Source organism: Diadema antillarum, unplaced genomic scaffold (genome assembly GCF_040938485.1).
Source record: "Diadema antillarum isolate AM-2024a unplaced genomic scaffold, OU_Dant_1.0 seq00000262_RagTag, whole genome shotgun sequence".
NCBI lineage: Eukaryota > Metazoa > Echinodermata > Echinoidea > Diadematoida > Diadematidae > Diadema > Diadema antillarum.
The window spans coordinates 239,488-252,126 of NW_027271300.1; the positions used below are offsets into that span (position 1 = coordinate 239,488).

Below are 12,639 nucleotides of genomic sequence, written 5' to 3' on the forward strand. Positions count from 1 at the left end.
AGAACTTTCATGTACAGACATTGTATTAAACAAGATGAAATAGGGGAGCAGAGAGGAAAGGGGATAAAATAGATTGAAAAACACATTTTGATGTGAAACAAGCCAGTGTAGGCCCTATGCATGTAGGTGCAGCGATTTAAGTCTCATTAACACAAGTTCCCCAAGTGATGTACAGGTGTGCCTTAAATGGTCGAAATGAAAATCTATCACTAAAATTGTAAAGTCACCCAGATCTTAAAATTTTGCGGGACGTCTGTGTGTGGGTGTGTGGTTGTTGGTGTGTGCAGGAATGGGGGTGACATTTTATAAACTGCCTCCTTGTGTACTCTCCACTATTATTCACAAAGATAGTTTCTTTGTTACTCTCTGTACTACAATGTACTACAGTCCACAATGATCACTGATCAAAGATCAATGACTCTCACACAAAACATGACTTGGATCACTAGCTTAATCAAATCTCCACGTGCCATGAATTTCAGTTCAATTTCGTTTTCATCTTGGCATATTTCATGGTTACATGTTTAGTATGCTCGGTACTAAAATCGTGGGGTTTTACAATGTAAAGGCAAAGTTGTAGCTTATCTAGTATGCAATCTCTTCAAATGGTAGAGCTAGAGGTGCCCATATATACCGGTACCCATGAAAAAGGCTATGACACTTATACATTGTAGCACCAAGAGAGGGAGCTACACTATCAAAATATATGTCACGTGATATGCCTAAGATGGCGGAAAATTTTGTTGTCTGTTTCTAAGATCGTCGAGAAGACTGGTAAATTCCGTTGTTTTCCTTCAGGAGACATCATGCCACCCAAAGTACCCCCTTCAGCTCGTAGAAACATCAAGCATGTTACATTTTCCCCATTTGTGAGGTAAGTTACAGGTATCTTTTGTTGATATCGTGGTTTCAGTTCGTGTTCTTGCGCCGACGAGCCATTCGGTCCCATACGTTCAACTTCGTGTAGCTTCTATGCAGTGTAAAACTAGAAGTAGAAAACGTAGGCTCCTGCATAATAATATATTACATGTGCTGGTGCATGCGCGCTATGCTCATGGTGTGCGGTCTGTGTTCTCGGGGTTTATCTTGCGCTAGCAGTGCTCCGTAGAATCGAATACCGGTGATACTGATTAGATTCTACTAGACCTCTATCTAGGTCTATTTCTAGATCTAGATAAGCCCTGCCCTGCCTGGCCCTGTGCCTGTTTCTTTACGACACGAGACTTCTGATCAATCATGGCACAACACAATTGAGCATTCACACAGTCACAGACAGAGTGTTCTGCAGAGCTGCAGAGTAAATTTTAACGTTAGTTTTCTCAATCAGTAGCAGTCGATATTACCCAAAAGATTGGTCTGTATCTTGTCGTCGCGAATATGTTCTATGGACTGATAGAGACTACGTCTAGCTTCACGGAATCCCAGTATGTGCAGTAAATGTCAAAAAATGATTTTAAAAACTTCTCCAGACAGAGAAATTCTTCTGTCTAGAATCTAGATCTGGAAAGTCAATAGAGTAAGATATCCCGTTTGCGGCAGTTTAAGCATTGTTAAGGGTTTTTCTACCTTGTAAACAAATCAGGCAAATTATTTTCAACCATTTCATATATCATAGACAAGATTATTCATTAACGCAATTGTTTTCATAAAAATTGTATACCATTGACAAACGCAGTTTTTAATACCAGGGCAAAACCCGGCACAATTTTCACCGATAAGGGCGATATGCGCCGTAGCAGCTCTGCTAGCGGCACGATGTACAATCCCTATGCAATACGCGCGTGCTCCGCGATCTTTCGCTGAACGCCTTCACACGTCTCGCGAACATTGCGTAGGCGCCAATTGCCATTGCGAAAGCACGTGAAAATAGCGGGCGCACATGCTCTGGCTGCAAACAGGATCGCAATCCTGGCGGTGTTGTTGATGTCTTTCTCGTGTTTTTCTCATTTTTTTTCGATGGTAACATCCACTTTCCGAGCAAAAATAGCGACCCACATCGGCTTGCGAAAGTTCTATTTTACGTGAGGATATGTTTTCAAAATTCATGAACATCGGGAAAACGACAAAAAATCCAGTTTCTTGGACCATTGTTTCTTAACTGTTATGTTAAGAAGTACAAAAAAAAAATTTTTGATGCGATCTATGTTGTCATTTAGGTGAGAAAATTACACTTTTTTCAGAGATTGTGCCCATTTTATCGGTTGGTTTTTGTTGATTGGTAGTGTGTTAGTATATGTGTAGTGTGCATGTAGCAGTGCAATGCTGTGTTTAGCGGTATGTTACCGAGTATGTTGTACCTGCCGCTAACGGCTGCACAGCCGCATACTGCCGCAGTTACTCTAGTTAATACAGTTGTCGGTACTGCAATAAAGAAGTCAAGGTAGGCCTACCGAAGGCAAGCTGCCCATAATTTTACCACAATGCAGTCCAAAATCTAACCTCCTGCTATGTGTACAAACTTATCTCTATACTTTTGGGCGCGGTCAAACCTTGGTACGGGTGCCGTTACTAAAGTTTGACATACACAGTGAAAGCATGCTGAAAATGGGAGGGCATTACAAGGCCATATTTATTATTGTCTTTCCAGAGGCCCAATAAGACAGGTGAATACAGGTGAAAAAGGATGTAGACCAAGCTTGGCCTGTCCTACATTGACCTACCGAAATGCAGTATAGAGGTCTAGAGGAAAACCACCAGTTTTAGGACATAAGCTTTTCTGCAATATTTACAGTTGATAATACATTTATACAAAATCATATCTTCAACAATGTGTGTTTAATATATTATAATTCTTTTATGTCAATTTTGGTTTTGTTAATACATCACAGAATTTAATAAAATCAAAAATACATCACCTTGATAATCCACCAGAATCTGTCTGGCCCAGCCAGAACTCGGCCACGTGCTTTGCGCGTTTGATGTCAATGCATGTACAAGGCCACTTAAAAATGCGCCGTGCCATACTTTGTTGGTGCAAGGTTGCATCGGGGACGTTGTGGCACCCTTTGGTGACAGAATTCTGGCGAGTCGTCACTTGCATTCAACCCCTGTATATTTAGTCACTGCATCGGCATTTACGGAAATTTTTCATTTCTTTTGTGTTTTTGCGGATACCAATAACCATCACTCTTTGACTTTTCCAAAAAGCGTAAGAATTAAATTCAGTGTTAAGAATCAGGTTTGCCAGAAAAGTGCTAAGAAATGAGAAATATGGTGTACGCAGTTCTGCTGTAAGTTTTTTTGCTTATCGCAAGCTCAGAGTGTGGTGGTATCCGCAAAAATTCAAAAGAAATACAAAATCTCCATGTGCCAATGCAGTGACTACTGTAAATATACAGGGGTTAGATGAAAGTGCTGACTTGCCAGAATTTTGTCACCAACGCGCGATGCAACGTCCCCGATGCAACCTTGCGTCAACAAGGTATGGCGCAGCGCATTTTAATGGCCTCGTATGCACATAGCGCACAGCTGAATTCTGGTCAGGCCGGACGGATTCTGGTGTATTATCAAGGTGATATATTTGGGGATTTTGTGAAATTCTGTGACATATTTAACAAAATCAAACTTGAGATAAAAGAAGTTTAATATATTTAACACACATTGTTGGTGATGTGATTTTGTATGTTTTAGTTGAACAAATGTTGCAGAAAAGCTTAAATGGCTGATAACTGGTAGTTCTGCTCTATATGTGTGACAACCAGGCTCTGTTATTTGGGGAATTAACCATAAATAAAGTACAATATGCAATAGACTGATGAAATTTACCACATGGTTACAGCAGTCATTAGGTCTAGGGTCTAGGGTAAAGAAAAACCTGCACCAAGGTTTCACCTCCCGTGTCAAAATGTAACCACTCGAAAGAGGTTTTACATGCAGCGGGCAGTCAAATTTTGGAAGGCGTTATGGTTGAATTATAATATGGGCGGCTTGCTTTAAGGTGACCAGTATTTGACCGCCTGCCCGAATCCGTCAAATTCTATTATGACAATGCATGCATATCACATCATGTCACATACTGTCATTGTCATTCACAACAGGAAAGTCCCTTCAGGGAATAATTTTCCTGGTATCGCATCGCAATTTGCTATGCATTTTTACACCACTGCTACACAAACTGTCTTTTGTGTAGCAGTTTTTTTTTCCATAGAAGTGTACAGGATATCATTTGAAATATTGTTCATCCGCTGAAAGCGCTAATCGAATTTGATTTGGAAAATTATTCCCTGCCCTTAGTCACCTAAAAAATTTCATCAAAAATCCCAAATTTTGACATCAAGAATGCAAAATCTGCACCATTTTTCAAAAGCACGCAGAGCTTCAGTCCAGTGTTAGGAATCAGAGTTGCTGAAAAAGACCTAAAATTGAGAAATATGTTGTTCTGTTGAGAATTTTTGATTTTATTGCAAGCTCAGTATGTGATGGTATCAGCAAAATCGCAAAAGAAAAACAAATCTCCATGTGTGCCGATGCAATAACTAAATCAAATGTACAGGGGTTGAATGCAAGTGCCAACTTGCCAGAATCTGACCACCAATGGGCACTGCAACATCCCCACTGCAACCCTGCGCCAACAAGGTATGCTGCAGCACATTTTCAGCGGCCCTGTACTGTACGTGCTTTGACATTGAACTGTCCAAATTCTGGCCTGGGGCAGTCGCATTCTGGTAGGTTAAAAATCATAGCGATATATTTTGGGATTTTCTGAATTCTATAATTTTTTAACAAGATCAATGCGATGAAAGTAGTTTATACACATATATTTGACATACATTGTTGGTATTTTGTATAACTTTTCTTAAATGAATAAATATTGCAGAAAAGTTTAAGTGGCCAGATTCTGGTCAGCTTACTCTACTTTTTTTTTTTTTTAATACTTTTTTTTCTGAAGTTACTTCAGTACTGCAAGTTTGCATTCAAATAGATTACAAAAGAAGTAGTTTTTCATCCTTGCTTGCATCTAATTTTGGTACGGTGTCAATTTTTTTCACTAGTTACTATTTTTCAAAACGCCGATGAAAAAATTTTAAAAATTATGTTTCACATCCCCATTCATATCCTTTTTGAGTTGCCACATCGACTTTTTTTTATAGTTAGTTAAATACTCCTTTTGTGTGGCTGAAAAATACATTGGAAAACCAGCTGCTATGTGCTAGTATGAATACATTTATTGTTGGCTTGGACAGTGCGCTGTTGAGAACAGAACATACATCGTGAATGGACAAGTGTCTGCACACACTCGTACTCGTGTACGTGTATGCATATCATAAGCCTGACACATGGCTAGGTTTCAAAGGTCATGTACTTGTGCGCTGCTATCACGCTAGGATGCTAGTGCTGTTTTGCACTGCGTGTAATTTTCAAACATGTACAAACTCACCATAAGTATTTCGTGACCTGTACACACTTGTATTTCTTTTGAGTCTCCAAAGTCCGTTGGAAGACACTTTAAGACTCTTTTACACATTGTAGAATAACTTGATTACTTGAATCGATGCTCTGGACTGAACTCAAGCAATCAGTAGTTGTAGTTGGTTGCAGTATGATACGTAAACATACACAGTAATGCAGCAGTTGGTACGATACACATGTACACACACACACACACACACACACACACACACACACACAGAGCAGCATTGTAAAGTGAAATCCCAAAATGTGTAGAAAACATCAAAATTAACATTAAATGTTCAACTTTTATCTGGCTTTGGAGATTCATGCAAGTAATTAAGGTTGTGAAATGTTTAGGGTCAGTTTGTGTATGTTTAAAAATCATAATATATGGCGGTGCAAAATTACGCTAGTGCCTTCTACTGTGCAGCGGCTTCAGATGAAAAAAAAGAGTAACATTAAAGATAGTATTAGGACCCCCCCCCCCCTCCGCATCACCTCTCTCCAAAAAACCCAAACGATAAATTTTTTTCTTTTCTGGGCCTTTCACATTGTCTGTCGGGATAACATATTAAATTGCAGTTACTGTACAGTATGTGTGGTTTTGTGACTCTGCATTTGTGAGATGACAGTTTGTCGGCACTTGATGAAATGTTATTACTGAATAACAACATTGATAATCATTAGAGCAGTTATCAACTCTTTTCACGTGCGTCGTAAACACATTATGTACACCTACACACTTGTATTACTGTTTGATATAGGGTAGAATTAGAATTAGAATTCAATTAGAATTGAAGTAATTTCAGTAACCCTTTCTTTTGCTTCTGTTCATAATCTTTGATCTGAGTTCATTTTTTGTGTCATAATCACTAATGACTAGGAAAAGTGGACAAGGGTAAGCATTACAGATAGTATTGCATTCTTCAGTCATAATTCATAAGATGATGGAGCAGATATTAATCAAATGATTTGTTGAGAGTGTACATGTGACCTGCCATTTATACAAGCCTAGCACATTAATCTGCTTATGACTGATAACTAGTAAAGTATTTAAGTATAATGACCGGTCATTAGCACTTTCATGTTGTGATGGTGACCGGGCAAGATTTCGTTGTTTCATTTACGTGCGATGATCGAGGGTAATTAATCAAACTACAAGGTTCTGCTTCATCATTTTATTAAACAAACTAGAGAAGCACTCTGAGAACACAGACCTCTGCCAAGAATGCAACTCATTTTCATCACTGATCTTGTTTTTCCATAGAGATATCAGTGATTTCCACCCATACAAACGTATAGCATTATGTGCTGAAAGTCGCACGATTTCCCAATATAGAAACCTTTTGCTACGTCATAAACCCTCAGCTGCATGGCACGCGCACCTCGCCCTAGCAGAAACTAGAGCACGCACTGTAGTGCACACATGCAAACCTCGAATACGCGCAGCCTGAACTCCCTGGTTCATTTACCCAACCTCCCAAAATATCAAAAATCCTCCATAAATTCCCCCAAAAATTCTTGGATCACTACCAAAATTTAATCACCTTTTACTTGTATCATTCTAAATCTTTCCTGCAAGTTTCAGCCAAATCCGTTAACTACTTTTTGAGTTATATTGCACACAGACAAACTAACTAACTAACAAACATGATAACATAACCACCTCCCTTGGCGGAGGTGATAATACATATCTTTTTTTTTTTTTTTTTTGCATTAGTATACATGTAATTTCCCACACCTGGTACCTTCAAAACAGTCCAAATGTCCTCCGCTATCACCTCGGATGTGTGAAACTGTCCTGAAGGCACAATTTGTGGGTAATTCTTGCTAATACCCTCACTGACAAGTGTTACGCTGCCCCCTCCCAATAGTTCTAATTACCTTCCTGTTTATGATAAGTGACCTTCATCTACTGTACATGTAGTTAGATTAAACACACACATATTTTGTGGTCTGCAATCCGGGCTCTGTTTCACTAATGTGGGAACTACAGAGACTCCAACCCCAAGCACCTTCTGATCTAGAGATTCTCCCGCCTGAAACCCCTAGCAAACGGGAGACTCCAACCTGATGTGCGCGAAGTTCCTTATTGCCGGTGTCCAGGGCCCTTAAGCGGGAGAATTGAACATAGTGATTGATTTTAGCATTTAGTGAAACAGCCCCCTGACTTGAGATTATGGATTTATGAATGTGTAAGAATCATGTAAATATGTTAGGCTTGTTAAAGGACAAGTTCACCTTCATAGACATGTGGGTTGAGTGAATGCAACAATATTAATAGAACACATCAGTGAAGGTTTGGGGAAAATCCGACAATCCGTTCAAAAGTTATAAATTTTTAAAATATCTGTGCAATCACTGCTGGAGGAGAAGACTATTATAGTGTATGATGTCACATGCGTACAACGATATAAGGAAAATGAAAAGAGAATTTTACAAAACTTGACTTTTTGAATAAAGTGCACATTTCTTTGACTTGTTACTGACTTACAAGTATGTTAGGGATAATATTATTCCCCCTGACTTCTGAAAGAGAGAAGTCGAGTGTTCTTTTATTATGTGAGAAAAGTGAGAATATCTTGAATTTTCTTTATACTTTCTTTATATAGTTGTACTCATATGACATCACAAGCTATAGTAGTCTTCTCATCCAGCCGTGACTGAGCAGAAACTTCAAAAATTCATAACTCTTGAACGGATTGTCCAATTTTCCTCAAACTCTCATTGATGGGTTCTCCTAATATTGCTGCATTCACTCAACCCACATGTCCATGAAGGTGAACTTGTCCTTTAAATTGTTAGGTATACATGTCCTTTTACAGCTTGATTTCTCGGATGGTGGGGTGATATGACTCAAAGATGCATTTCAAGGGATATGTTCATCTGCCCCAAGTAGCATTTCAGGTTTTAAAGACAAAAGGATTGATGTAATGGTCTCATTAAGAATAAAAACCACCAAGTACTAGATGTCATGTTGAGAGTACTGGGTCTCATTTCATGGCTATTGTGCTCTCAATTTCCTTGCAAACATACATTGTATAGCATGCTACATAGGACATTTCATCCAAAGTACCTGTTGTCATATTACACTCATGCACTTTAGATTGAAGTACATGTACTGTATATTGTACTTAAGACGGATTCTGCTTTCACAACTCCATGTTTACCTGTTATTGGTGTAGGGAATATGTTGGAGGTATTCTAGGAAGTACTTTTCCAGTTGTTCTGGTATCAGTATATTGGCTACAGCTATGCCCTGACATGCAGATAGGGGGCCATGCCAATCTTAGATGAAGTCATGTGATTGTTGTAGCCTACAATGTGCCGGTATTAATGATAATTGTGGGTACGCCAAATAGATAATTGACACAACATTACATATTTGTTGTAAAGGCGATATACAATTGCTTCACTTAGTGACACACACACGCACAATGTACATGGATTCTTCTTGTTTATTTGGATATTGTTGGGATGTAGTGACAAGAATGGAAAAGGAAAAAAGTTTTGCAGTATATTATCAAAATTTGGGCCATGATTGTGCTGAATATTTTTTTTTTATAGCAATAATGCTCAGAGCAACTTCATGCATAAGAACAAAATGCATATAAATCAGACAATATATACTCAGAAATTAGTACACTGTTGTAATGACACTATTTTTTTCTCTTGTCCTGTTGACATCAGCTGTTCCAGACTAAGACAGGTCCAGGCCCTGCTCTGTGATCATGGCCGGCAGGTCCCAGACAAGCCAGACTCTGTCCTTTGTATTCTGGGAATTGACAGCAGGTAGGAACCATTTGTAGTATCTGTACAGTATACATGCTATACAACACGTTTTATGAGCAATCATATTTTGTGCATTGGGACTTAAAAGACAATATCAGGAGCGGTTAAATTTGAAACAGACACTTCACAACAGGGTCCAAAATTATGAAACTTCCATATTACTGTTTATTATGAATTAAGTCTTTCTTCTTCTTCTTGTTCTTGTTCTTCGTCTTCTTTTTAAATCAGTTTGGAACATAGTTTTTAACAATTCCAGTGAGTGTCAACCATTGAATCTGCTTGACATTAATACATTAATACAGTTATGCATGTTCCACTTTGAAACAGTAACCGTGGGATCAGGCTCATCAGTGATAGAGTGAAGATGATGTGAAGGCTCGTAAAAAGAGTTATTACACATTCATCAAGTAATTAGTCTAGAATAGGGAGATTTGTAAACACAAATCTCTAAATCGATATGAAAGGAAAAGGGTAGCAAGGGAATTCTTTGAGAAAGGGTGTTTAATGCGATATACATGTTCTGTCAAAATTTTGAATGTGACCACCAGAATGACTATCAGTGCTAAAGTAGACTCCTCCCTTGTCATTTTAAGATGTCATGGCTCGGGTATCTATACTATTAGAAGTTTCTGCCACCAGAGCACATACATATCCAGAAGTTCCAACATAGGCCTCTGAATCCTGATGAACAGTCCAAACTCAAGTAGAGGAGATCCTCAAATCAGATTTAGCGCAGCCCTTTTATTGTCCAGCTCATAATTGGGTTGTTCTCTTTCAGATACAACGAAGGAAGTCGAGAGCTCGCAAACTACCTCCTGTTCAAGTTCTTTGACACGCGCCAGGCAGAAATTGAGAGGTAAGCATTCTCACGATTATTTGCTGTACATACTGTACTAGATGAAAACCCTTGGCATCTGTTTCATTTTCAGATCCTGTTTACACAATGCATCCTGTGTGTGTTACATGTTGTCTTGTTTTGTACAAAATGATGGCAGAGTTTAGAAGAAAAAAATGGAGGGGGGGGAGATAAAAGGCTGAGGCTGAATGAGGCTGAATAGTCTGCATAGCAGAAAGCAAAATGATCATTCAATTTTTTGCTGATATTGATAATGAACAACGAAAATTAATGACAGAAAAAAAGGAAAAAAGATAAAAGTACCTTGTTCACTTTGCTTCGATAAATACCTCATTAGTCTCAGGGTTTAGACAAAAGAATAAAAGAAAAATATGTCAAACTGTATCTCAAACATCTGACAAAATACTGTGTTAAGTGTGTATAATAATATGACAGCCCTAGATGTGATTGAAAAAGAAAAAGAGAAGTCCTTTAGGAATTGTTTACTAGGTGTCACAGGATCAACCATCCGCTGGTGAGAAATAGCTTTGTAGCAAAGATGTCAACAATCTATATGTGAAGTGATCAAACAAATTCAATCACTTTGTTATTTATACAAGAGCGATAAAGCTTGTATACAACACCCCATTCAGAAATCTATGAATGTGCAATATGTGGTCAACTTTAAATGCCACATTTGTCGTGCAATGTTCCTCATCATATAACATTTCAAGCTCATTACATTCGACAATGAAAGGCCATTTCCGGAACAGCATGTTGTTTTGTTCCCTCACGTTGCCATGCCATCTTTTTTTCTTGTTGTTGTTGTTGTTGTTGCGACAGGAACTCCACCAAAATGTAATCACAAGCGTTTGTGTGTGTATTTGACAACGATTGCAGCACTGGCATTGTTCGGCAAATATTCAGGGATCAGTTATTGGCCGATGCAATCAAGAATCACGCAGCTGTATCACTGCAACCTGCATTATGTACATTTGCCGGTTGCGGCAAATATCTGGGTTTTGTGCATATTGTCCATGGTTATTGCTTTCTGCCCCATTTTCACAGACCTATTTACCTTTGTTCATGAGGTGATTTTTTCGATGTCGTGTTTCCTACCTTTTTTTTCTTTGTGTAGTATTACATGTATTTCATTTTTTTTCCCAAGTCTCGCTCAACATGGTGATTATTTTTTTTTGTGGGTAGACGCGCTCTCAAATTAATTGCTTCTCATTGTCACCTGTGCATCGAGTTTCCGTGCGTCGACAAAACCGAGAAGATGCGAGCGATAGGATACACACCAAGTGGTTGTGATGATGTAGCTAGACTTAATTTGCAGGCTGAAACCAGTCAATCCTTTGCAAAAGGCGAGGACCACAGCACAATGTTGCCAATGTGTTCATGATAGACATTGCAGTCACAACATAAACTCTATAAAAGACTATCCTCTCTTTTTTTTTTTCCAGCCATAAAGGTCTCATGATTATATCTCGAAGGCACCTACTGTGTGTCCTGAAAACGCCCCCTTTGTAATCTTTGTCTTATTTCATTCTCTGTCTGGTGTCTGTAGTAGTATAAAGTTTTGGTTTCAGGTCCTGGTTTGTTTTTTATAAGTTGATATTTTGAAAGTCTGCACATTCTTTATGAAATATACAATACGCAACTAGAGATACATCTGTCATCATACCTGTGCGTTCTCTTTTTTCTATCAAGGAATTAAGCATACACTACAATTTTTTTTTTTAATGTCAATGAAGGTGGAATTTTAAAATTGAAACTACCCTTAGAGTTGTATTCCTTAAAACTTGTTATCTGAAAATGGATGGAATTTGTAATGTGATATGTATGCTTGCTGATGTCTGGCAAATTCTACCACTTTCGATATGATAATAATTGCAAATTTGTCATATATTTGCTCTTAAAGGGACTGTACAGTACTGGTTGCGGTAGGGATTCATGTTTTGAACATTCCTAAGTGAGATAATGAAAAGCCTCTTATGAAATATGAAAGAGCATGTAATTTTAAGAAGGATTCAACGTTTATTTGATGAAAATTGGTTTTCAAATGGCTGAGATATCCCAAAAAGTGCTAATAATAAAAGGCGACATGCCCCAACTTTATTAGTATCTCTTTGTTTCACCTTGTTTTTGGATATCTCAGCCATTTCAAAACCGATTTTCATCGAATAAAGTTTTGATACCCTTAGAACTGCATGCTCTTTGACATCTCATAGAGTGGTTTCTGAATATCTCACAAAGCGTTAAAAGCTAAATCTTCACCTCGACCAGAACTGTACACACCCTTTAATATTATTCAAACATCTTGTAAATGAGGATACTATACTGTAGACGAACGCTTTTAAGACTCTCCTGAAATTTTTGTGTTTGCCTTTCTCTTTTAGCTCTGGCTTTGCAGAGGAGACAATTGATGGTGAGTCCATTGTTTCTGTTCCTCAGAAACCTAGATTATATTTTTAATGTAAGAAGTCTACAGTTTCTATGGCAACAGTGCAGTAGCTCTACCAAATTCAGTTTTGTTTGTTTTGTTATGCCTCCGCCACGAAGTGGTGCCGGAGGCATTATGTTTTCGGGTTGTCCGTCCGTCCGTCCTTCCGTCTGTA

General features: G+C 38.4%; 1 protein-coding gene across 1 annotated transcript in view; it reads left to right on the forward strand.

The window, feature by feature from the left end:
• The first annotated feature begins 754 nt into the window (after window positions 1-754).
• LOC139729741 (dynein axonemal assembly factor 9-like) overlaps window positions 755-12,639 on the forward strand; it is a 44,739-nt gene continuing 32,854 nt past the window's right edge. Inside the window, exons 1-4 of the mRNA XM_071640675.1 lie at window positions 755-874; window positions 9,082-9,183; window positions 9,962-10,039; window positions 12,421-12,449. Coding sequence (XP_071496776.1) covers window positions 807-874; window positions 9,082-9,183; window positions 9,962-10,039; window positions 12,421-12,449 — 277 coding nt within the window. The 5' untranslated portion in view covers window positions 755-806. The remainder of the gene's footprint in view (window positions 875-9,081; window positions 9,184-9,961; window positions 10,040-12,420; window positions 12,450-12,639) is intronic.